The following is a 27,203-nucleotide window of genomic DNA, read 5'->3' as shown; positions in this document are numbered from 1 at the left end:
ACCGTCACTTGTGATATGTTCATAGGTTTCTTAATAAGTACTTTTGGATTTAATCAAAGTTGTTTTTTTTTTTTTTAATTTTTGAGACAGGGTGGACTGCAGTGGTGCAATTGTAGCTCACTGCAGCCTCAACCTCCTGAGTTCAGGTGATCCTCCCACCTCAGCCTCCTGAGTAGCTGGGACTACAGGCACGTACACCATGCTCAGCTTTTTTTTTTTCTTTTTAAATTTTTAGTAGAAATGAGGTCTCACTATGTTGCCCAGGCTGGTCTTGAACTCTTGGGCTCAAGTGATCCTCCCACCGTGGCCTCCCAAAATGCTGAGATTACAGGCATGAGCCATCACACCTGGCTTAATTTTTTTTTTTTAATGACAGTCCCTCTTAGTCTTTAGTGACTTCTAATTGTGAACACTTAAGAAGTAGGTGCAGTCATAGGACCTTAAGAAAGATATGTGTATTACCTTCTCCAGACACCTCAACACAGGACCTTAAGAAAGATGGGTATGTTATCACCTCACAGGGCTACAGAATCTCATGTAGCAAAATGCTGCCATAAACGGTTGAGATAAAATGTCATTAATGTAAGTAATACTAGAGAAGATACAACAAAAAGATGTAAAATATGTCGTCTAATATTACTACTGTTCAGGTATTTTTACTGACTTCTTAGCCACAGAGGTCACGCTAGTCATCACTAAAAAGAATTTTTCATCTCTTTAACTTACCTGACACTTTATTTGAAAAATTTTTAAGATGTACATTTCATTTCTCAGAGAAGGAAAGAGGCGCATGAGGTCCCAGTACTGACTTAGCGAGAGACTGCTAATTTCTGGGACCTTCCTTTTCCTTCCCCCTTTCCCACCTACTGGTGAAGGCTAGGGGCACAGGTCACTGTCTGTCACCAGGGCAGACCTTGTCACTGCACTCTAACCCAGAGCAATCATAGCTCACTGCAGCCTCGACCTCCTGGGTTCAAGTGGTCCTCCCGCCTCAGCCTCCTGAGTAGCTGGGAGTCCAGGCATGTGCCAATACACCCAGCTAAGTTTTTTGATTTTCTCTGACTTAGAGCTACCCCCAGGGCACCGTACAGCAGGGCCATACACAGGGCTTGCTGCCTTGGGGACTGAAGAGGAATGTGGTTGGAGGATTTAGGAATTACTGCAGGAGGTGGAGGCTACCTGAGATCAAAGCACAAATAAACTCAGCATTTAAAACCTGATACTAGTCTCTGGAAATTCCATCCCGCTTGCTTCTCTGGTCATTGCTAGTGATGGTGGACCACCCCCCCGCAACAGGCCACACTAGCTCAGCAGGCAGGAACTCCTTGTGGGCGGGGCTAGGTCCCATTATTTCTATATCCTAACATCGAATCTCAACCTGACCCCCCCCGCAGCAGTGTTGCGTTTGTTGTTGCTGTTCCTGGTTATGCTCAAGCATAAGCCTTGGTTGCTCAAGGCTGCCCTTCATGCCCATGTAAATGGGACTTTACTTGTAGATAAATGTGAGGCAAAGAGACAACGAACTTGTCAGGCTGGGTTGCCCATAGCGCATGGGGTACCTGGCTCAGAGCATTGCTGAAAATTCAATTCCCAAAATGAAAAATTAGAAAGCTGCTTTCTTGTGACTGATTCTCAGGCAGGCCCACACATTCATAAATCAGTGGCTACACAGCTCACCTTGTTTTTCAGTGAGATTCTTGTTTTCAGTAAAGGACATCATCTAAGAGGTAAGTAACACTTGCACGCCGCTCCCCCACCATCTCCACCATGGGACAAAATCCAGTGATTTTAATTTTGAATATAAGAATTATTCCGGGCACAGTGGCTCATGCCTGTAATCCCAGCACTTTGGGAGGCACAGGCTGGTGGATCACCTGAGGTCAAGGAGTTTGAGACCAGCCTGGCCAACATGGTGAAATCCTGTCTTTACTAAAAGTACAAAAATTAGCTAGGCATGGTGGCGGGTGCCCATAATCCCAGCTACTTGGGAGGCTGAGGCAGGAGAACCCCTTGAACCCAGGAGGCAGAGATTGCAGTGAGCTGAGATTGCACTATTGCACTCCAGCTTGGGCAACAGAGCTAGACTCCATCTCAAAAAACAAAAAAAACAACTGGTCTGTAAATGTTACTTTCTCCACTCAACCCTTATGATCAACAAGCCTGTTTCCTCTGCCCTGTGAACACCTTTGGGCAGGCAGGCACCACATGCTTCAGGCTTTAAAAAGTGTCACCAGGTCCTCAAATTCATTCAAATGATCTCAAATTGCCCAATCCTAAGCTGGTTCCAAAGAGCTATTTTGCATTTACTTCTGACATATGGCAGCTTCCTTATGACTCAGCTCCAATGTTAGCACGGGAACTGATCCTCAGCTGTTTGCTGTCCTCAGCTAATGGCCACTGCCTTCTAGCTCTTTCTGAAGCTTGGGCTACACCCAAGAATCACCACCTCCTGAGTGCCCAGGCAGTTCTGGTTTTTTTTCATCTCTGCATTTCTGGGTACGTGTAATTTGTTCTAGGAACCCCCAAGGAAGGTCCAGGCTCAGCCAACCTCCCAACAGAGCTCCAGCCACCTTCCCTTCCTGAGGGAAGTAGAGAGTAGCTAAGCCCTGGGGCGGGGGAAGAGGTCAGCAGCTTCCTGGGCTACAAGTGGTGGGTCCAAGAGCTGGGAGTTATGTGGCACCAGCCTCAGTGCCTCTAACTGGCTGAGGGCTTTCCCCCTGGGGAGGTGGTCCTGCCAGCCATTGTCAGTGGACTCTGTTTTGCTTCAAAGTTCATCCTAGCTGGAAGGGCCCTTGACATTTAGGCTAAAAGCCTACATTTTCATGGCTACACTGGCAGTGAAATTTGGCAAAGGGACCAGAGTTGCTTCACACATGTAGTGTGTGAAGGTATTGTGTGGTAAAGGTATTGTATGTGTGTGTGAAGGTATTGTGTGTGTGAAGGTATTGTGTGTATGTGTGAAGGTATTGTGGGTGTGAAGGTATTGTGTGTGTGTGAAGGCACTGTGTGTGTGAAGGTACTGTGTGTGGTGAAGGTACTGTGTGTGTGAAGGTACTGTGTGGTGAAGGTATTATGCATGGTGAAGGTAATGTGCGTGTGGTGAAGGTATTGTGTGTGGTGAAGGTACTGTGTGTGGTGAAGGTACTGTGTGTGTGAAGGTACTGTGTGGTGAAGGTACTGTGTGGTGAAGGTATTATGTGTGGCAAAGATTCTGTGTGAAGGTATTGTGTAGTGAAGGTACTGTGTGTGGTGAAGGTACTGTGTGTGTGAAGGCACTGTGTGTGTGAAGGTATTGTGTGTGGTGAAGGTACTGTGTGTGTGAAGGTACTGTGTGTGTGAAGGTACTGTGTGTGGTGAAGGTATTATGCATGGTGAAGGTAATGTGCGTGTGGTGAAGGTATTGTGCATGGTGAAGGTATTGGGTGTGTGTGAAGGTATTTGTGTGGTGAAGGTATTTGTGTGGTGAAGGTATTGTGTGGTGAAGGTGTGTGTGTGGTGAAGGTATTTTGTGTGTGTGTGAAGGTATTGTGTGGTGAAGGTATTGTGCATGTGGTGAAGGTATTGTGCATGTGGTGAAGGTATTATGTGTGTGGTGAAGGTATTATGTGTGTATGAAGGAATTGTGTGGTGGTATTTTGATGATCAAGGCATCGCCTGAAGCATTAATATTAGTTTAGGGGCTCTCTTTCTCCTTTCTCTTTCTTCTTCTCTCTTTCCTCTTCCCCGCATCCCTCCCCATTTCCTCTCTGCCTCATTCTTTTTTCTTCCAAATTCAAATAGGAAATAACCTAGTCTTCAGGCTGATCATATGCTTGAGTGATCAGACATCTCAGTTGAATGTCGCTGACATAATGTAAATCAGTTTCTCAGCTCTGTGCTAAAGCCCAGCTCTTAGACATTTTCCAACTGCCTGTGGACTGATACTTCTGTGAAACACAATGATGAACCACTACAAAAATAAGATGTAAAATGCAAGCATAAATTTTTGGATTTAAACAAAATTCCTCTGTCAGATTGATATAAAAATTTCTAAACACTCTCAATTTTTGTTTTTATCCAGTTGTGAATCTTGCCTGTCCATAGACCATATTTTGAGTAGCATGGATACAGATTGTTACCTTACATGGAGATGTTTCATATTTATATTTCAGCCCATTTTCTTTGGGAGAACACAGCGTTTCTGACCTCTTCTCTGCTCATTTTAGTTTGTCTAAACACATATCTAAGCTCTACTGATCTCTTCATGAGCACAGCATTTCAGCTTGGTGGAGCACTTCCTCCATACACACTAGCTAACAACCCTTCAGCTAATGGGCATCAATTTTACTCTTTCTCTTTAGAAAGACTTTGAACTTGCACTCTCTTCCCTAGGTCCCATTTACCACTCATATATGTGCCCCTACCTGCCCACTTGTTCACTTGTCCTCTGAGGTACCTGGTTGGGCTAAGTGCATATATAAAAAGTGTATGTGTTATTCATATAACTACATATATATATATGATATGATTTAGCAGTATAACATATATATGTAGTTATTTAGCCCACCCAAATCTCATCTTGAATTAAAACTCCCATAATCCCCATCTGTCATGGGAGGGACCTGGTAGGAGGTAATTGAGTAATGGGGGCAGGTTTTTCCTATGCTGTTCTCATGATAGTAAGTCTTAGAGATCTGATGGTTTATTAATACAAAGGGCAGTTCCCCTGCACACACTCTCTTGCCTGCTGCCATGTAAGATGTGCCTTTGCTCCTCCTTTGCCTTTCATCAGGATTGTGAGTCCTCCCTAGCCATACAGAACTGTGAGTCTACTAAACCTCTTTTTCTTTATAAATTACCCAGTCTTGGGTATGTCTTTATCAGCAGTGTGAGAACAGACTAATAAAATACATAATTATGTATAATTATATATAGGTACTTGGAAACTTTACACATTAAACATAATGTGGCATACATTGTATATAAAATTATATAGCATAGAATTACATAAATATATTTATGTATACAATTATATGATCACCTCTATATAATATATAAATCCCCAAACTGGTTATAGGTACTATATATAAGAATATGTAATTAGGGAGATGTGTAGACTTGCCTTACTCACCAGTGTCATTGGGGTATTTGTCTCCCCTGGTACACGTCTTCCCATCGTCTTCCTGGATGTAGCCTTCCCGGCACTCGCAGCGGTAGCTGCCCAAGGTATTGATGCAGATGTGGGCACACAGCGTCCCATTGCTGTTGGCACACTCATCAATATCTGGTTTGAACCAAATGTAGAGAATACTCAGACAATTTCTGAGGAGTCACTTCGAATACAACAGATGACATGGGGCTTGGCTTCTCTCTAAATGACAACAAAGGGCACTTGGGTGGACCTTGATCAGAGAAGTATGGAATAAGGTAGGAGCTAGAAACATGGGTCATCCATAAAAACAGCACTTTTGGCCAAGTGACTATAGTTACAGGCTGAGCAGTGATGGGGTTCCTGGCTGTGGCTCTGCCACTCCCAAGTCATATGGCTTAGACTGCCAGCCATCAGAGATCTCACTTACGGAACAATGACAATGAAGCCTGAACACTTCATATGGCTACTTAGATGGGAAAATGAGATCACCAATGGCAGCACTCACTTAAAGAAGCAAACATTATAGAGACGACTTTTTGCAAGCACCCTACTGTGCTGAGGATTTTTAAGTTTCTCTTTATGGTGTAGGTTCCACACAGCATGATGGTGACCCACAGGTCACTTAGGAATGGCTCCTTCCCAGTTAAAAGCCATGATGGCACCTGAGAAAAGCTACTTCTAATAAAAGAAAATAGTCATGATGGGTTTAATGGAGAGAGTCTTCCCCAGGAAATTTCTGCCCCAGACAGAGCCCTCGTGAGCTGTGGAAATGAGCCATGGGACCATCAAGCAAGTCCCCATGAAGAGCCCGTGCTAACTGTGCACATCATGGACTTGCTCCCTGCTGCATGGGTGGAAACAAAAACATTTCCCGCCATGAGAAGAGTGACAGGCCCAATTCTATTTCCTGTTCACTGGTTGAAGACAGTGGGTAGCAGTGGGTGGAAGCCTTGGCACGCAGCCCCAGACTGTGTACATGTGCCCGGCAGACACAGGCTGGCCCTGAACTTGAGGATGGCAACAACTTCCCAGCCACTCCCTGCCCAGGCTTCCAGGGACCCGGGCTCTGTGTGTGCTGAGGGAGGGTGGTCATCTGGATGCTGCGCCGGCAGTACCGACTATGTTATCCGTAGACCCGATGTTGCAGCTGCATACTCCTCTGCAATTCCTCAGGCTCACTGCCTTTCCTCAAGTGTCCCTTCCCTAAACCTACATGTGATGCTGCCTGTACTGCCCGGAGAGAAAGAGGAGATGAGGTTGAAAGCAAAGATTGAAATAGAACTCTTAGTAGAAAGCAAGTTCTGCTGGTGCCCAAACCCCCAAACAAAAAGAACAGGGGGCTGGGTGTGGTGGCACATACCTGTAATCTCAGTGCTTTGTGGGGCCAAGACAGGAGGATCCCTTGAGCCCAGGAGTTTGAGTCCAGCCTGGGCAACATAGTAAAATCCCATCTCTAAGAACAATGAACAAAATCATCTGGGTGTAGTGGTGCGTGCCTGTAGCCCCAGCTACTCAGGAGGCTCAGGTGGGAGGATCACAGGAGCATGGCAGATCGAGGCTGCAGTGAGCCCTGATCACGCCATTGCACTCCAGCCTGGGCAACAGAGCGAGACCCTGTCTCAAAAATAAGTAAATAAGGAATAGGTACTGTAGCTGCTATAAACTGAAGTAAGAGCCTTGTGCCTGGGACCTGAGCCTTCGGAATGGCCTGTGCCTCTCCCTGCAGGAGAGGCCAGAGGTCCCTGCTCCATTCACTTGGGGATCATGATCCCATTCTCTGGCATTGTGGGGCACCACTCCCAAATGCTGATAGGGAGAAACCAGAGGACCTACAATTAAAACTTCTCATAAATGGTGCTCCCTAGAGCCCCTGCTAGGGTAGAGAAAGAGGAGTCTCATGACAGCTGGTTTATCTTCCGCTAGGGCCTACCTACCAGTCTCTGCAGTTCATCCTTCATCCGATTCTTAAATCTCACCATGCCTATGAATCATGAGAGGTGTTCGTGTAGATACTCATGTCTGGACCCACTCTCAAGGGTTATGATTCACTAGGTGTGGAGAAAAGGCCAGGAATCTTTTATTTTCCCTCTAAACAAGGACCCCAAATATTTCTCAGGTTAGCCATGAACTGACCACACTTTGAGACACATGGTTCCAGAGGGAAATGAGCCATACATCTGCCTTAGAAGCTCAAAGAATGCACGACTGGGACAGCCAGTTTGTGAGGGTGACAGCAAACAGGCCGGTGCCTCGGATGGTGCAGGCTTGGCTCAGCTGCAGCCCAGGTGGCTGGCATCAGCTCCCGCTGACTCCCTCCCAACCTGTCTGCCATATGGCTACTTCCTTTTCCCCCCAGTCATCTTCTAAGAGAATGTTTATTCTTGTTCTGTCTGTGTTTTTAGGTTTCTGACCAGTTATATTCTGTTTTACATTATTCTGGTTTATATCTGGGCATGTTCCCCTCTGCTCTTACATCTTACTGCCAATTAGGATCTCATGGGTACCAGATCCAGAAGAATTTCTTGGGCCTAGTTGGTTTTAGTAATTGTGATGAAAGGCAGTGAGCCATCCCCAGGATAATATTAAACACAACTCCATCCAACAAGTACGAGAACTTAAGGGTCCAACTGAGGACAGAATATCTGAACAAGACACATCCCTGGAAGCCGGAAACAAAGCACATTCCCAACTCACCCAGGCAGTATGGCTTCTCCCGCTTCCGGTGTCTCTCCCGGTCATATCGGTATCCTGGATAACAGGTACACAGCACGCGGCCAAAGTTGTCTGTGCACTGCTGTTCACAGGGAGCCTCGGCACAGACGTCGTAATCTGAAAAAGAAAAGTGAGAGCTCACATCAACCACCGGAGGAGGCAGGGTAACCTGGCTCTGGCCTGGAAAGGACTTTCTGGGCTGCGCTCTGCTCAAGGGCACGTGTGAAGCATGGACAGGTACACTTAGAGGGATAGGAACTCTTTCAGGCTGCGGGGCACCTTCTAAGAGTACTGCAATGGGTAACTTTTCAAAAAAATATAAATCTTTTAATAAAAATAACCATATTTTTCAAAAAAGGCTATTTAGGAAGAAGAATGGCATGTTGCACATTTAAAAAATGTATTTATTATACTTTAAGTTCTGGGGTACGTGTGCAGAACGTGCAGGTTTGTTACATAGGTATACATGTGCCATGATGGTGGTTTGCTGCATCCATCACCCTGTCATCTACATTAGGTATTTCTCCAAATGCTATCCCTCTCAACCCCCCTCACTCCCTGCTATCCTTCCCCTAGCCCCCCACCCCCCTGACAGGCCCCAGTGTGTGATGTTCCCCTCCCTGTGTCCATGTGTTCTCACTGTTCAACACCCACTTATGAGTGAGAATATGAGGTGTTTGGTTTTCTGTTCCTGTGTTTGCTGAGAATGATGGTTTCTAGCTTCAACCATGTCCCTGCAAAGGACATGAACTCATCCTTGTTAATGGCTGCGTAGTATTCCATGGTGTTCATGTGCCACATTTTCTTTATCCAGTCTATCACTGATGGGCATTTGGGTTGGTTCCAAGTCCTCGCTATGCAATGGGTAACTTACATGGTATAACATCACTCACGATTCTTCCCCTAGGTCACCTCATTATCCTTTGGTCTTTGTCACTATCCAGAGAGAAAAGGCTCTTAAGAGGGCCAGCCTCTGCAGATTCCCTCAGGGATGGGGGTGCTGTTTTGTCTTGTTCACCAGCTGCCGCAGAGACAGGGGATTCCTCCCAGCAGAATACGAAAGAACAGCCAGCTGGGGTGACAGGTGGTGTTATCATATGGGTGGAAGGTGTGGAAATAAAGCAGCCTCAGAGAGGTATGAATGGGGCTTTGTGTCTACGTCTGGTCTTATGCTGCTAATACAGACATACCTGAGACTGGGTTATTTGTAAAGGAAAGAATCACAGTTCCACATAGCTGGGGAGGCCTCACATCACGGCTGAAGGTGAATGAGGAGCAACGTCACTTCATACATAGCAGCAGGCAAGAGACTGTGTGCAGGGGAACTCCGCATGATAACCATCAGATCTCGTGACACTTATTCATTATCATGACAATACCATGGGAAAGACCCGCCCCCATGATTCTATTACCTCCCACTGGGTCCCTCCCACGACACATAGGAATGATGGGAGCTGCAATTTAAGGTAAGATTTGGTGGGGACACAGCCAAACCATATCACTTTGTAATAGAAATGTACATGAATTATAAGAGAGCTGATGCTTATGTGTGTATTGTGTATTCTGTGTAAGTGTGCATCCTGGAGAGTTGATATCTCGTGCTGAGAAGGGGTTGGGTGAGTCCTAGTGGCTAGTGATCTCTTTCCAGCCTTCAGCCTGTGCAAACTGGGGTGGATGCACTGCTTCTCACAAAGAACTAGGGCATCTGCTCCTCTCAGTTCCGATGAACTGATATTTAATGAGGCTCTGAAGGGACTTTGGCTCTAATTCAGTAGCTCAGGCTCAACAATGACTCCCAGACCGGAGCCAGGACCTCATTAATCCTTCTGCTATCTCCTCCAGGTGCTGACAGATAAACTACCCTTGGACACAGAGCGAGTCTGGCTTTGCTCCACCACATATGAAGGTGAACAGATAGGCTGTCAGCTCCCGATGCAGGCAAGGTTTGTGTGACAAGGACTGTGCCATTCTCACAATAACCTGGAAAGCTGCCCTTGTTAAATATTTCTCCCCTTGATCATGAAATGACGCCTGCTTTGCCTGTGTGGTGTTCTGACTAACCCTGCCAGCTGTCTCTGGATACTCATGTTTCCTCCACTCGGCATTATCTTAGGCAGCCAGGGTTCTGTGCTCTTTTTGTTCCAGAGCATGATCCTGGCATGACTGGCTGTGAGTTTCCCTGTCGGCTGTTGCCACCACTGAGCAGCAGCTGGGAAGAGGAAGAAGAAGGTAGAGAGGCTGTCAAAGTGTTTGTGTTGATCATGGGACCCTATAAGGCTTGTTCTGAAAAACAGTTCCCTGTCTCTCTTACCTTTCCTGCATTCCTGAGGAACCACTTCCAACTCTTCTAGATGATTCTTTTTATACTCACTGATGCATCTCTAAATAGCTGACTTGCATCGCTGCTTTTTTATTTTTATTTTAAATCCTCTCTATTGGCTTCAGTAACAGAAGAGATGCATTTAACTGTTTCATGGCCTCCCGTCCCCCGCAATCACACCCGTAACTTCCTATTCCCTCCTCTGGCCAATACAGTCGTGATGAAACTTGGGTGTGATAATCTTAGTATTTGTACCATCATGACAACATAAAAGCTATTCTTTGCTGAGTCTGGAAGTATGCTCGAATTACTTATACTTTCTTGAAGACCTTTGTGTCTTCCCTGGAATTAAAAGAATTATCTTGTATATTTTTGGGGTGCCAGTTGCTGAGCTTTCTCTCTTAGCTTCCAACACCCACCTTCCTGTTCCATGGGCTACTTTGCGACTTGGGTTCTGGAGACCACATTCTTCCTTTGTCAGTTGCCAGCCTCTTAGTTTCTGCCAGTGTCACACATCGAAACACAGACAGAAACTGACAGGGAGGCTGGAATAGGAAAAAGGGATTATCCGCCTTTTTCTGTTTTGCCCCTTGGGGTTCCTTTTCATGAAAGCCTAATATCAGCCTTTCTCTTCCATTCCACCAGCAGATTGTTTCAACAGCAGCTGCAAGCCGGGCATGGTGGCATGTGCCTGTAGTCTCAGCTACTCCTGAGGTTGAGGTGGAAAGCTTGCTTGAGGCCAGGAGTTCAAGATCAGCCTAGGCAACATAGTGAGACCCTGTCTCTACCAAAAAGCAAGGAGGAGCAGCAAAATCCAGCTTGTATTTTTTCTAACACTTGCAGAATTGGCCTCACTGTATCCCATTTCAGAGACGCCAGCACCAGCCAGCCATCTGGTACCTCCTTCTCAAAGGTCTGGGTCCTGATCCACTAGTAACTTCCTCTGAGTTCCAAGAAATAGGGCTTGCTCGTCAGTACCTCTTCCTCAGAGGTCTGGGTCCTCCAAACTTCTAAGTTTTCACTGGGCCAATATCTTGTCTTTGTTTCCTTAGCCTACAGGCAGCAGCTGCTTCCTGCGGTTGTTACCTCCATACTTAGTATTCCTTCTGCATTTTTGCTTCTCAATTTCTAGTTAGCAATTCTTCATATTAATTACTTTCTGTTAAATAAGTGGTGAAGGCTGTGTTTCTGGACAACTTCAATCTAGAACTCTGTAGGTCTGCTGCACAGCTGCCTCTCAGTCTTGAACTCAAGTAATCCTCTTGTCTCGGCCTCCCATAGTGCTGGGATCACCAGCACTGTGCCTGGCCTACAGCTGCCTCCAGGAACGTGCATTCGCCATGAACCTAGGGATGCCCATCATCTCCCTCTCTCTTGTGTTGGATTCCTGTTTCCTGGATCCCACATGTATTAGTCTGTGCTCATGCTGCTAATAAAGACATACCTGAGACTGGGAAATTTATAAGGGAAAGAGGTTTAACTGGCTCATAGTTCCACATGCTGGGGAGGCCTTAAATCATGTAAGAAGGCAAATGAGCCAAGTCACACCTTACATGGTGGTAGCAAGAGAAAGCGTGTACAGGGGAACTCTCATTTATAAAACCATCAGATCTTGTGAGACATATTCACTACCATGAGAACAGTATGGAGGAAACTGCCCCATCTTTCAATTGTCTCCACCTGGTCCTGCCCTTGACCTATGGGGATTACAATTCGATGTGAGATTTGGGTGGGGACACAGCCAAACCATATATCCACGTCTTTCTTCCAGTTAACTCCCTCATTTTAGTGGAGAATATTCTCCATTGGCTTCCTGAAAAATGTGATAAAAGAGGTAAAGTTTTGAGATCATGCATGTCTAAAATATCTTTTATCAGCCCTTATGATTACTACTGTTAGTTTGCATATATAATTCGAGGTTGGAAAACTTTGCCTCAAAATTTTGAAGGGATTGTTCCATTGTCTTCCAGATTTCAATGCTGCTGTTGGGAAGTCCTATGAGATTCAAATTCTTGAGCTTTTGTATGAAGCATATTTTTTTCTCTCTAAACATTTTTAGGATTTATATGGTACCACTTCAATCTCTGGTAAACCCTTTTTATCTGGAAATTAATATCCTTAATTCTGAAGACTTTTTTTTTGAATTATATCGCTAAGAACTTACTTGTTCCACCACTCACCTTCCAACCCTCCCACTATTTTCCCCCATACCAATGACTCACCTTCTAACCCTCCCACTATTTCCCCCTACTACGCTCCTTCCAACCCTTCTACTATACCCTCTCCCACTATTCACCTTTCAACCCTCCTCCTATTTCCCTGCCTACCAACTACTCACCTTCTAACCCTCCCACTATTCCCCTGCTACCAACTACTTACCTTCCAATGCTCCCACTACGTCCCCCCTAACTACACACCTTCCAGCCCTCTCCCACTATTCCCCCCCAACTCACCTTCCAGCCTTCCCACTACTCCCACCCACTACTCACTTTCCAACCCTCCCACTATTCCCCCCAACTCACCTTCCAACTCTCCCACTATTCCCAACTCACCTTCCAATCTCCCCACTATTCCCCCCGACTACTCACCTTCCAACCCTCCCACTATTCCCCCCAACTCACCTTCCAACCCTCCCACTATTCCTCCCAACTCACCTTCCAATCTCCTCACTATTCCCCCCAACTACTCACCTTCCAACCCTCCCACTATTCCCTCTAACTCACCTTCCAACCCTCCCACTATTCCCCCCAACTCACCTTCCAATCTCCCCAGTATTCTCACTCATAACTCACCTTCCAACCCTCCCACTATTCCCCCCACTACTCACCTTCCAACCCTCCCACTATTCCCCCCAACTCACCTTCCAATCTCCCCACTATTCCCGCCCACAACTCACCTTCCAACCCTCCCACTATTTCCCCTACTACTCACCTTCCAACCCTCCCACTATTCCTCCCACTACTCATCTTCCAACCCTCCCACTATTCCCCCCAACTCACCTTCCAATCTCCCCACTATTCCTGCCCACAACTCACCTTCTAACCCTCCATTTCCCCGACTACTCACCTTCCAACTCTCCCACTATTTCCTCCCCCAACTACTAGTCTGCAGTGTCTTGTTCATATGTTTATGTCCATGTGTGTACAATGTTTAGCTCCCACTTATAAGTGAGAACATGTGGTATTTGGTTTTCTCTTCCTGTGTTAGATTGCTTAGGATTATAGCCTCCAGCTCCAACCATGTTTTTGCAAAGGATATGATTCCATTCTTTTTTTATAACTGTGTAGTATTCCATGCTGTGTACGTACATTTTCTTCATCCAATCCACTACTATGGGTACCTATGTTGATTCCATGTCTTTGCTATTGTGAGTAGCATGTTGATGAACACAGGAGTACATGTGTCTTTTTGGTGTAATGATCTATTTTCCTTTGAATATATTCCATTGCTGGGTCAAATGGTAGTTTCCTTCTAATGTCTGATGATCCTTAGATGTCTGCTCTAGTTTATTCATGGTGTATTTAAAACACACTAGTAGAAGAAGCTCTTTGCATATGGTAGATTTTATAACATCTGGATATTACTGTAAGTGATCTGCCTGGTGCATTCCAAGTTCAGTTTCTTAAGACCTTTTCCTTGGGTTGTCTAGAATGCTCAGAGAAGGCATTTCCAAATCCTTGCCTGAGAGTAAAGTCATTCTGGAACTCAAGTGAAGGGAGAAGGCTACGGGCTTCAAAATTCAAGGTGTGAGCACTTAGCGAAACCGTCCTTCTCAGTATTGGGCGTTCATTTTCAGCTCTGACTGGTCTCCCTCAGACCCTTAAGCGCTGGTGTACTCTCTTAGGAAAACATATCTTTGCTCTCCTGCCTGGCTGTGGAAGAGGCAGTGTTTTGTCTGAGCGGAGGAAAGGGCAAGATCTGGGAGTCTGGCTTCTCTTTAAACTTTTAATCAATCCTGTTTTGACGTGACTTTCACCGCTTTTTCTAGTTTATTTGTAGTGTTACTGATTCCTATTTGTTTTGCAATAAATTGGGGTTGCTCCTATTTCAGTATTGGGCATTCAAGCAAGGTTGCTCCCTGGTTTCCTTAAGCTGGCTAGAATTCAACCTTTCTGATTTTGCTAAGCTATTTACCACTTCCCTATCTGTTCTCCAGCTCCAGAAGTTTTGTTGCTATTGTTTCCTCTTCCTTGTTCTTTGTCCTGGTGGGTTTACGTCTTCTGTGAATCTTTCCCACCACCTCCTCCTGCCCTGCCCTGCCCATTTCGTGTGTTTTCTGGAGGAGGCAAGATTAATGAATTTATTCAGTACTCCATTTTTGATGCTTGTTTCCCAGAGCCTATCAGCTTTCAGTCATGTAGCTTTTATCTTCATAATTTATCTATGTTCTATCCTCTTAGTCCTATTTCTTTTGGCACCATTCTAACTCAGACCTTCAGAACTTCCCTGTTAAACAGGATCTCCATCCTAAGATTTTTAGCTTTTAAATCCATTTGGGATAACACTGTCAGGCTAACCTTCACAGAGCACAGTGCTGTGTACACCATCCCCTTGTTTAAAAACCTTTACACTTGCTACTAATTAACATGAAATATAAATGGTTCACTCTCATGTTTAAGGTCTAGCTTTACATCCCTTGAGCCTTTTCTAACCTTGAGACTTATCTGTAAGTTCCTTATACTGCAGCACAACTAAATTCTCTTTTCCGTCATCCCTATTCACATCCTTGCCTTCTCACCTCCACACTTTCGTTGATTCTGTTTTTACCTCTTGCAACGTCCAACCAACTCCTCCAGCCCTTTTATAATACTGTCTCTGCCATTGTTTCTGTGATCTTGGGTTCCTTAAGCCTCAGCTTCCTCTCCTACAAAATAAAGAGAATAATACCCACACTTCATGGTGCTTTTATGAAGATTAAATTGGATGGTGCCATTAAGCATCATGCCCGATGCACAGTAAAAGCTTTACCTATTCTTCTGCTTCTTTTGCTGCTGGTTCTTACGACTGCTTATCTACCTGGGAGGGAGCATGTCCCTGGAGTAACCGGCACTGCTCCCTTCCCACAGTTTATGCTGAATTAATAATTGCTGAACTAGAACAAATCAGATCATCCTATCACCCGGCCAATGAAGACATCACTTCCAACAGGGGTCAGCAAACTTCTCTTAAGGGGCCAGATGGTATTCTGGCTTTGTAGATCTCTTTTACAACTACTCAACTCTGCTGTAGTTTTGCTGTAGTGTGAAAGAAGCCACAGATAATACTTAATAGGTTTGACTGTGTTCCAATAACCTTCATTTATAGATTCAGAATTGGCGCACAGGCCGTAGTTCACTGAGTCCTGACTTAGAGCAGCAAATATGAGGCAGCAAGACTTAAAAACTGTGGCTTCCACCTACTAGTTAACATATTTCTTTAGATACTCTAGTTTCTTTTTGCCATCTGTGATGGTTAATGCTACATGTCGACTTGGCTAGGCCATGGTACCCAGCTATTTAGTCTGGAGCAAGGTTCACCAGGACGATGTACATACTCTGAATCAGTATCCAACATATGGTGTGGTTTCTCCCATTACCAGGATTCACAGGTCTCAGAATCAAGGAGTGGAAGTGGGAGTGGCACCACTCACTGTCACCCCTACTGATCCATTAGCAACATTTTTCTTCCTGTTCCTGTAACTTTATGTTATATTGGGCTAGAGAGCTTAGTTCCCAAGGGAGGAAGGCTTCCAGCAACAGAGGCAAAAATAAGTCCATCGAACTGAAAATTAAGGTGCCACCTGGCCACTTTGGTCTCATTAGTCCTCTGTATCAGCAGGCAAAAAGGGAGTTATTGTGCTAGCTGGGGTGACTGATCCTGGCTACCAAGGGCAAATTGTACTGTCACCCCACAATGGAGGGAAGGAAGAATTTCTGGAACACCAGAAACACCTTAGGTGGCCCCTTAGTATTGCCATGCCCTGTGATTAAAAAGTCAACAGAAGGCGACAACCCAATTCAGGCAGGGCTAATGTCTCAGATCCTTCAGGAATGAAGGTGTAGGTCACCCATCAGGTAGAGAAAGAACCACGATCAGGTGAGGTGCTTGCTGAGGGCAAAAGGAATATGAGTTTAGTAGTAGAAGGCAGCAGATTACATATATCAGCTATGACCATGTGACAAGTTACAGAAAAAAGCACTGTAAATTGTCATGAGTGTGTGTGTGTGTGTGTGTGTGTGTATCTGTGTGTCTGTGTCTGTGTGTGTGTCTATGTCTATGTGTCTGTGTGTGTCTGTATGTGTCTGTGTGTCTCTGTGTGTGTCTGTGTGTCTGCGTCTGTATGTGTGTCTGTGTGTGTGTGTCTATGTGTCTGTGTGTGTCTGTGTGTATCTGTGTGTGTCTCTGTGTGTGTCTCTGTGTGTGTGTATCTGTGTGTGTCTGCGTCTGTGTGTCTGTGTGTATGTGTCTGTGTGTGTGTGTATGTGTCTGTGTGTGTGTGTCTGTGTGTATCTGTGTGTGTGTCTGCATCTGTGTGTCTGTGTGTGTGTCTGTGTCTATGTGTATGTGTCTGTGTGTGTGCGCACACGCACGTGCATTCCATTCTTTGTTTTCTTCCTTTTGTCCTCTTATTATGTCATAAGACGTAGTGACTTTGTATCACAGTATTTAAATACTGTTAATCTAACATCACAGTATTTATATTAAATCATATCAAGGAGATGCTGGAGAAGTCCAGTGTCCCAGGACTTTGTGCCCTCTTTTGGGGAAAGAGCGAGTGTATTTTCATGCAGGATAGTTGTAGCATGTCACACAAACATACAACTTTGCTACTGCCTTTTTCTGGAGATGAGGTATGGTTAAAGGCAATGCGTATGAGTGCCAAGTTGATAAGGGGTAGATTTATGACAGTTAATTTTATATGTCATCTTGGCTAGGTCAAAGTATCCAAATATTAGGTCAAACATTATTCTGGATGTTTCTGTGAAGATATTTTTTAGATGAGATTAACACTGAAATCAGTAGACTTTGAGTAAATCAGACGACCCTCCATAATGGGGGTGGGCCTCATCCAATCAGGTGAAGGTCTTAATAGAAAAAACCTGACCTCCCCTCGCACACCCCGCCAATCTAAGGGGGACTTCTGGCCTGCAGACTCCAACTGCAACTCCTCCCTGGATCTCTTGCCTGCCAGCCTGCACTGAAGATTCGGGACTTCCATCTCCACAATCTCATGAGCCAATCCCTTAAAAAAAGTCTCAATCTCTCACCCAGTCTCAGTCTCTCCCTCTCTTTCCACATATAGAAAATCGAAATCTAAATTGGTTCTATTTCTCTGGAGAACCCTAATATACCATATTTTCTGAAATCTGCATTTGTATTTTGCATTCTCTGATAATAGAAACCTTTATTACTAAAGATACCCTTGGAGTAAAAGAAACAATCACTGACTTTTTCCCACAGATTAAAACAGGTCTTCAAGTCTTCTGTAAAAAGTGTTCTAGCAAAAAGCAACAGAGCAGAGAATTAGCTCTGGCAAAGCGACTTTCAGCATTTGTGACCACTTTTCCTGAAAATATTCAGTTCTGGGTTACATTAATTACAGGTGCTGCAGTCTCACTTTAGGATGAGGAAGACTGGTTTTAAGGCCTAGATGTCTGAAACCACTAACACTGAAAGAAACTCTAAGTATGTGGTATCCATGTAATGTGTTTTCAATTCAGTTTGGCAAGGTCTTTAGATAAGGGCCTAAACTTAGCTTTCTTTGCAGTCTGCCAAATTGCAGCATAAAGGACACAGCTGGTGACCGAGAAAAGCTGGTATAGAAAGAAATGCAATCGTTGTGACTTTTGTGGGTTTATCCATCATGCTATAACCAACAGAATGGGCTGGCAGAGACAAATTCAACTTAGAGAAACCCAAGACCACATCAACCATCACACGTGGAGCGACTTCCCAGCCAGCCTTCCTATGGCAGCTTGCTCAAAGGGCACAGCTATGGTTCAATGAACTGTACCATACTTCCACTGAAAACAGCAATAAACGGGAGGGATTCATCTATTTCTTTCTTTCTTTTGTGAGATGGAGTCTTGCTCTGTCGCCAGGCTGGAGACCAGGGGCACGATCTCAGCTCACTGCAATCTCCACCTCCTGGACTCATGCGACTGAATCTGTCTCAGCCTCCTGAGTAGCTGGGATTACAGGTGCACACCACCATGCCCAGCTAATTTTTGTATTTTTAGTAGAGACGGGGTTTCACCACGTTGACCAGGATGGTCTTGATCTCTTGACTTTCTGATCCACCCACCTAGGACTCCCAAAGTGCTGGCAGCCACCATGCCCCACAGGATTAATCTAGTTCTAACTGATCAAAAATTGTGCTCTATGAGATAATGCAACAGATTTGGCTTGGCTGGGCTCTAGATCTTCTGCAGAGATCTGGCTTCCTGGGCAAAGGTGAAGAAAACTGTTTCACATTCCCCACCCACCTCACCCCAGCCCTGGACAAACTAACCCCATGCCCTTCACACAAATAGTCTTTAGTGCTGTGTCAGGGCTCTGCCTGGAACCCTCTGCAGTCCTCTACTTTCTATTTGATTAAGTCCTGGGCAGTCTTCCTTGATAACATGGTCTCACTTCTCCCCTCATTTCCAAGACCCTCTTTGACTGCCCTGGGCCTCTGTGCACTGTGCCCCCTCTGAGTACTTCCTCTTGGAATGTCTCTATTGCACATATTGCAGTTATTATTAGCAATGACAACAGCAGCAATAACCACAGTCACCATTTATCAAGCATGTAATAAGAACCAGCCTCTGTTCCAAGTGCCTGACATGTGGCAGAATTCCTAAAACTGTCATATGACCCACATACTAACATTTGCCTGGAAGAAGTAAGGGTTAGAAAGTAACCTGCCCGAGGTCACAGCTATTAATAGGATGTAGAAGCATGATTAAAATCCAGGTCTATCTGATTCTATCTGCTCCCCATCCTGGCTCCTCAATTTGAATGCAACTTGAGAGCTGGTCCCTGCCTTACTTTGCTCTGTGTCTTCAGTGCTGGGCTGAACCCTCAGGTAGTGTTTGCTGGTGGTCATGTAAAGGGACTTGAAGTTTAGCAGGTGAAAAGCAGGGAGAGGGGCCAAGGGAGGAGGGTTGGTTCTAATTGTGCATAAAATGCTAATTGGGGGATTACAGCCCATTAACCATAAACCTGAAATACTATATAAGAATGACTCAATGTGTGCAAACACATCATGTAATGATTCAGACACTGCACACTACATATAACAAAACTGGCATCAGAAAATTTAATGCCAAAAAATATACACATATGCACAGATGATCAGACACAGATAACACCTATATTCCATGAACATCTCAAGTTGATAGACTTCTAATGATTAGTTGTGAATAAAGTGAGACCGTATCTTTTCTATGTCACATACCTTCTGGGATGCATTGTCCAAGAACAAATTTATACCCTTTGCAGCACTTTTTCCTAAGAGACAAACAAACAAACATTTAAAAGAGAGTATTAGGTTAAAAATAAAATTCTTTTCAATTATTGTTTCAAATTAGGTGTGGAATATTTTTAAGGTAATCTGAGATTAAAAGAAAAATATCAATCACACATGACCACATCTTCTAATACCGGGATATTCTTTCTGCCACATAATATATGAAATCAACATTTTGAATCCTATGAAATAAAGTAATTAACTCAGACTTCAAAGTACCTTAAATTAAGCAATTAAAGGACTATAAAATATTAACAGGAAAAGGACCTTTAAGGTTGACTAGGCTTCTCATTCTACAGGCCAGAGAGATACAAATTGTTTATTTTAACAATTAACTAATCATAATAACAATACTTGGCTAATTATAACATAATGATTGCTAACTGTAACATAACAGTGATTAGGCAGCCAACTATTATTAAGACTGAGACTGGAACCTAAGCATTCTGATTCTCATTTGAGTGATTTTTTTTTTTAAAAAAACATTTGTACCATATAAGAAACTGAAAGGTACCTAAATGACCTGAATAGAAAATATACCAAACAGCTCATTCCTAACATAAATATTTCAGACCTATCCACTCTAACCAAGTTAATTTAACCAAGTTAGCTACCTGCTAGAAGAAAAATCCACACTCTCTGAATGAATACAGCAAGATGCAGGCTGTCCACAACATAACATGTACAAATGTGACCCATTCTCAAAGAGAGAACAATCAATGCTGACAATCTCCAAGATAACCCACATGTTGGGATTATCAGACTTTAAGGTAGCTATTTAACTGTGTTCAATTACATAAAGGAAAATATACCTATAATGAACAAAACAGAAAATCTCAGCAGAGGAACTACTAAAAGAACAAAACAGAAATTATAGAACTGACAAACAGAACTGAAATTTTTAAACATCCTTCTGGATGTGCTGACAGAATAATGGAGAAATGATGCAGGAAAGAATTTGTGAATTTGAAAATAAATGAAAATTATCCAATCTGAAGGAAAGAGAAAGGAAGACTTTAAAAAATGAATAGAGATTTCTGGGCTAATATCAGAGGTCTAAGGTCTGGTACTTGGAGTTCCAGAGGGAGAGGAGACAGTAAATGGGGCAGAAAAATATATTTGAAAAAACAATGGCTGAAAACTTCCAAAGTTTAGTGAAAGAAATAAATTTACAGATTAAATAAGTTTGGTAAATCCCAAACAGGTTAACTACACACATACACAAAATGCCCAGAGATGTCATAGTCATGTTGCTGAGACCTAAAGAGAAACTCCTGGAAGCAGAGAAAAAGTAAACATTATATACAGGGAAAGGATGATTTTAATTACCACAAACCTCTCATCAGAAAACTACAGTAACCAGAAAACAGTGATATGACATCTTTTGAGTGCTGAGAAAACAATCTTGTTCAACCCAGAATATCCAATGAAAATATCCTTCAAGAAGGAAGGTGAAATGAAGACATTTCAGATTTAAAAAAATGAAAAATTCACTGTCAGCAGACCTGCACTAAGGGAGTTCTCCAGGCTAACAGGAGATGACACTAGAGGGAAATCTACATCTTTAGGAAGGAGTGAAGAGCATTATAAACAGTAACTATCTGAGTACACATAGAGAATTTTTTTAAAGTTCTGGGATACATGTGCAGAACATGCAGATTTGTTACATAGGTATACATGTGCCATGGTGGTTTGCCGTACCAATCAATCTGTCATCTGGATTTTAGGCCCCGTATGCATAGGTATGTTCCCTAATGCCCTCCCTCCCTTAGCCCCCCATTCTCCGATAAGCCCCGGTGTGTGACATTCCCCTCCCTGGTCCATGTGTTCTAATTGTACAACTCTCACTTATGAGTGAGAACATGCAGTGTTTGGTTTTCTGTTCCTGTATTAATTTGCTGAGAATGGTTCCCAGCTTCATCCATGTCCCTGCAAAGGACATGAACTCATTCTTTTTTATGGCTGCATAGTATTCCATGGTGTATGCCAGTTAGAATGGCAATTATTAAAAAGTCAGGAAACAATGGATGCTGGAGAGGATGTGAAGAAATAAGAATGCTTTTACACTGTTGGTGAGAATGTGAATTAGTTTAACCCTTGTGGAAGACAGTGTGGTGATTCCTTAAGGATCTAGAACCAGAAACACTGTTTGACCCAGCAATCACATTACTAGGTATATACGCTAAGGATTGTAAATCATTCTACTATAAAGACACATGAACACATATGTTTATTACAGCAAAGACTTGCTCTTAATTTCTTAAAGTAAATATAATAACATACATTGTCTTGCAAGGTTTATAATGCATGTAGTTGCAATAAATATGACAATGTAGGAAAAAATGGCAGATGGATAAATGGACCTACATGGTTACAAAGTCTCTACATTTTATGTAAAATAGCACAATGTTGGCATTTCTGCTGGAGCTAATGTCCTTTTGTCCCTCCTTTGTCTCCTGCTCCCATTACTTTCCCCTTTCCTTGCCTTCACCACTTCCATCATCATACATGAGAGGCTGAGAATTAACCAGGGTACAGTGGATATGCAAATCTCAAGAATATACGCCAAGATATTTTGACTATAAAGGTTAAATTACCATTTTTAAGAAGTATTTCTTTGTAATTATTTAAAAAAATAAGATTCAAGGTTATTCTTACCACATCGTTCTCACTCATGTGTGTTTGGGCATGCTTTCTAGGAAGAGAAACTGAGTTAAACATGGTCTATCAGCTGGGAACTGCACGTCACCTACATCCACCATATCAACCATGTTAACACATCATGGTGGAGAAGGAGCAGAAACCACTTACTTGGGAAATCAGACATTATCTGTGTCTCAAAACAAGTTCCACCTTGTCAAATCATCAGAACTTTCATATAGGTTAGATAAGGTCTTATGAGAATTTTGATACACTTAATCTTTTTCATCATATTTTAATAAAAAAATAATTTAAGAGCATTATTTCCTACCCTTTCAAATTAGTATAATCTGACTATATAACAGATTGAGTATCCCTCATCTGAAATACTTGGGACCAGAAGCATTCAGATTTCAGATTAATTTGAAGTTTGGCATATTTGCAGAATACCAGTTGAGCATCCCCAGTTCAAAAATCTGAAATCTGACACGTTCCAGTGAGCATTTCTTTTGAAACTGTTTCGAAATCTTGGATTAGGGATGCTCAACCTGTATTGGTCAAATCAATTTACTACACTACGATTGGGTCTGCCAGGTGAATTACCATTCCCAGGAGAAACTTAAGTCATCTCTTCCTTTAACAAAATTTATAAAAATTTTATGAAATCCATAATTTATTAGTTTTACACGAAATTTATGAAAAATCCATACGTTAAAAGACAAATTTGGTGACAGAAATTCTGACGCATCACTGGGGACAGCAACGCCAATTCGTCCCTCTCGAACATTTCTCACATGCAGTCCAGTGGTGACAGGTATCTTACTTCAAAAGTATATAAAGTTTGCTTTCAATATAAAAACAGTGGCATTTGGGATGCTATCAAAACAGACTTGAGTGATACAGCCAAGGCCCCCCTGCCTGTACTGGAATTCCCAACACAGATTAATTTGACATTTTATGTTAGAAGGAAATCATCTATCCATGCAGTTTACCAATATGAATGATGTGTGGCAATGTCCAGATGTTCTTATTAGACATAATTTCCCAACATCTTAAACTAAATTACAATTTTACATACCAAGAGAAGCCCCTGAAGATATGAGTTTGTGATGAGGTACCAGAAGTACAGGGTCTACCTTTACACTCCATGAAACTTAAACTCTGTCTAGCTTTCCATGGTTTAAAAAGTCCAAGCTCCTAACAACCAGAAGGAAAACTGGCTTCAGTATTCATTAAAATTTTATGATTATTACTTACTCCGTTACTTAAGGCTGTCCGACAGAAAAATATAGAGGAAGAACAGTGTACTAGATGATTTGGAACTCCAGTGATTCATGAGAAAGTTGGATACAAGGGGAAAAAAAACCCACGTGTTTTTGATATGCAAATCGAACATCACATTTCAACATATGGTTTTATTTGTCTGTTTCTATTTTAATGCTGCATCTAAGATATAACCTCTGAGCGGTTTGACAGCATTTTAAAGTTCATGCAAATCAACGTGATCCCTTACAATCTCTCTTTCCACATCCAAGACATTAAACTTGGGCACTGTGACCTTCATGAGCATTTGAAGGGCTCTGGACTGTCCACGCAGTGGAGTGAGAAGCAACATGTCGTTTGCCTTTTCATGAAATCAAATAATAATGAAGCGATTTAGTATGCTTTCAAAAAGCTATGGAACTCCATCAGGAGAAGGTCTGAGTTTCAGGATGGGCATGCATCATTTAAATACCTGCTTAGCTAAAAATTAATTTCCCCTTTGGGTTTTTCAATTGCGTAAGTGACCCCAGCTCTCTGCTCAAGGGAAGGAGCTGTGAGACTCCAGTGCACCCTTCTGTCTTCCCTAGAGTTCCTGGGAATACGTTATTTTGCATGTCAAATATCCATCAATCATAAATCACATTTAAAATAAATAATGAAATATTCAGAAGTATTAAAAAAATAGTGGTTGCACATATTATACTGTTTCAAAGATTGCTTACAACATTATTTACATATAACGAAGTTGAGAAGGCCAAAGTGAAATGTTGTTATGCAAGCATGGGCACTTGCTAGATCCAACTACAAACACTGCTGAATGGTCTTTATCTTTAGAAAAACAAGCGAAGATGGGGAAAGCTCATGTGGATTCTGGGGAGACAATCATTCTTAATACACTTCGTATGTTGTAGCTTGGTTTTCCAAATACTAATACTTTTGTTACATAGAAAGGGTGATATCCTATAATCCGGAAAGTCTGTGGAAGTTTCCCCTGGGTGCCCCTGAGTATTCTTTAAACACATAAAAAAACTAATCAATAAAAGAGGTATAGCCAAAAATACACCCCACCAGCCAGGTGTGTGAGAGAGCTTTTAGAAGAAAAAATCAAATTGGAAAAATTAAGATAACAGATTGTATCATCAGAATGTCGGATTATTATGTTAGACACTAGAAAAAAATTTTTTTAAAAATCTTCCTATGGTATTAGAAGACTAAAAGTGACCGAGAAAGGGCAAGTGAATTAGCAGACAAATATTTGCACCCTTGCTGCAATGCAAAGGTAAATTTTCCTATGATTTATTTGGGGTTTTTCTTGAATGGCTGTTTATTCATGCATCAGATATTTCAGATTTTTATTTTCATTTCTATTTTTTTGAGACAGAGTCTCACTCTGTTGCCCAGGCTGGAGTACAGTGGCATGATCTCGGCTCACTACAACCTTCACCTTCCAGGTTCAAGTGATTCTCCTGCCTTAGCATCCTGAGTAGCTGGGATTACAGGTGCCCACCACCACACCTGGCTAATTTTTTGTATTTTAGTAGGGATAGGGTTTCACCATGGCCAGGATGGTCTCCATCTTCTGACCCTGTGATCTGCCCGCCTCAGTCTCCTGAAGTGCTGGGATTACAGTCGTGAGCCACTGTGCCCGGCCCTTCCTGTACAGTTCTAATGCCAGGCTTGGCAATGGCTTCAGAAACTTCTGGTTTTGAAAGTGGGTAAGGAATGATGTTCATGAGTGCATGTTTGGCACGACTACATACAGGCATGCCTACACCAATCAAGATTCACTTAGCCAACCCAAAACAGCAACTACATTTTCAACAAAATCATTACTGTGACCAACTATGTTTCAAGCAAACAGCTTTTGATCAAGTCACCTGGAACCAGCATATGGTAATCATTAAGAAACTGCCTTAAGAAACCATACTATCGTTTAGTAGGATATTCATTATTCTTACTTTTTTCATCTAAAATAACTGGTTTACTATTGATTTACTTAAGATTTTAATGGAACAATTTTCTCCTTTGTAAGAAATGTTTAAGCCAAGAGATCTCCATTCTCATGTATTTCCCTGGTGGCTAATTTTTGGAAGCACTGATGGTTGTGAATCTTACTCTGGGGTCATCGTCCAGAGACAGCGCATGAGAGACTATGCCTTGGCAGCAATACGGTTCACTGCAAACCGTAACGATTGTAGGATCCAACACCCAAAGACCTGGGCATTTATTTATTTTGATTTTATCCTTAGCTCTCTGAGCATTTTAGGAATACCTGAATGACTATTAATAATGCTACACTGGCATTTATCAAGCAAATCCTATCTTCAAGCATTGCATTATACATGATAAACCAAACAACATAACAGAAATTGTCCACCATGGTTACCAAGCATCCTGGAACGTTTCTGAACTACCCCCTTGCCACCTCACCCTCTCACCCTGTAAAGTTTCTCTGCAGATCTGCCATTACTCCCCTACCTTTTTCCCTTCCTCAAAGGGTGGATCCATTTGTAAGATTTATACCCTCGCCCTTCTGTTCATGGCTCCCTTCTAAGCTGCAAATGTGGGCATTTTAATTGCCTTCATTTTTCTTGCCTATATTTTCTAAGTTTTTAATAATTATTACATAATTACTTTGAGAATGAGAAAATGTTATATTTTGAAAGTAATTGAAAAAAAATGGCTGGGCATGGTGGCTCATGATTAGAATCCCAGCATTTTGTGAAGACAAGGGGGATGGATCACCAGAGCTCAGGAGTTCAAGACCAGCCTGGGCAACATGGCGAAACCCCGTCTCTACCAGAAATACTAAAATTAGTTGGGTGTGGTGATGTGTGCCTGTAGTCCCAGCTACTCAGGAGGCTGAGGCAGGAGGATCACTTGAGCCCAGGAAGCAGGTGTTGCAGTGAGCCAATACTGCGTCATTGTATTCTAGCCTGGGTGGCGGAGAGAGACTGTCTCAAAAAAGGTCTCACTGTCTATTCCACTGCTAAGGTGGAACAGAAAAGTATTCTTCGTGTAGCCAAAGGTCTGTGGCAAATAATCCACAGGCATATTTTAAAATATTGCCTTCTATTATTTTTTCCCTCTGGTAGGAGCCTCAAATTACCTACAACAGCTCCGTTTTCAGGTCACTAGTATGATAGAGATGTTTTCCCATATCTACTTTCCCTTTTTTCTATGGTAACCAAAATCCAAATTACAGCTGGGCACATAACCACCCGGAATTAAAGTAGCATTTCCTGGCCTCTCATCCCACCAGGTATGGTCTTACGGATTAGACTGGCCAACAGGATGTGAGCGACAGGTGTGTGCAACTTCCAGGCAGGACCCTAAAATAAAAGGGACACAGGCCCTCCCTCCTTCCCCTTCTCCTTTCCATGAGTGGGAATGTGACTGTGGAGGTGATGAGCCATCTTGGACAATGTGAGGTCAATGCCTTAGCGATGTGGATCAATACACAAGGAACCCGTGCCCCTGATACCACTCGGTCGTGCTTAAGAGAAAAACATTTCCATCTTATTTAAGCTAGTTTTTGGTTTCAATTACAGAAGCCTGATACACATCCAAAGCCAAAATGATGGAGGGAAATGGACCCATGCAAGAAAGGCCTCTGAAATGCAAAGTTGGTACCCCTAAAGAGG

At 42.9% G+C, this 27,203-nt stretch overlaps 1 protein-coding gene across 1 annotated transcript in view; it reads right to left on the bottom strand.

Moving 5' to 3' along the window:
- Positions 1-27,203, bottom strand: part of CCBE1 (collagen and calcium binding EGF domains 1) — a 275,787-nt gene that overhangs the window by 31,830 nt on the left and 216,754 nt on the right. Inside the window, exons 3-5 of the mRNA XM_021672031.2 lie at positions 19,585-19,637; positions 7,826-7,960; positions 5,111-5,263 (exon numbers count right to left, since the gene is read on the bottom strand). Coding sequence (XP_021527706.1) covers positions 5,111-5,263; positions 7,826-7,960; positions 19,585-19,637 — 341 coding nt within the window. The remainder of the gene's footprint in view (positions 1-5,110; positions 5,264-7,825; positions 7,961-19,584; positions 19,638-27,203) is intronic.

Source organism: Aotus nancymaae, unplaced genomic scaffold (assembly GCF_030222135.1).
Source record: "Aotus nancymaae isolate 86718 unplaced genomic scaffold, 86718_ANA_hifiasm-v0.15.2.pri h1tg000020l, whole genome shotgun sequence".
Classification (NCBI taxonomy): Eukaryota; Metazoa; Chordata; class Mammalia; order Primates; family Aotidae; genus Aotus; species Aotus nancymaae.
The sequence above is the reverse complement of the archived record's forward strand: the minus strand, read 5'-3'. Positions and strand labels throughout refer to the sequence as shown.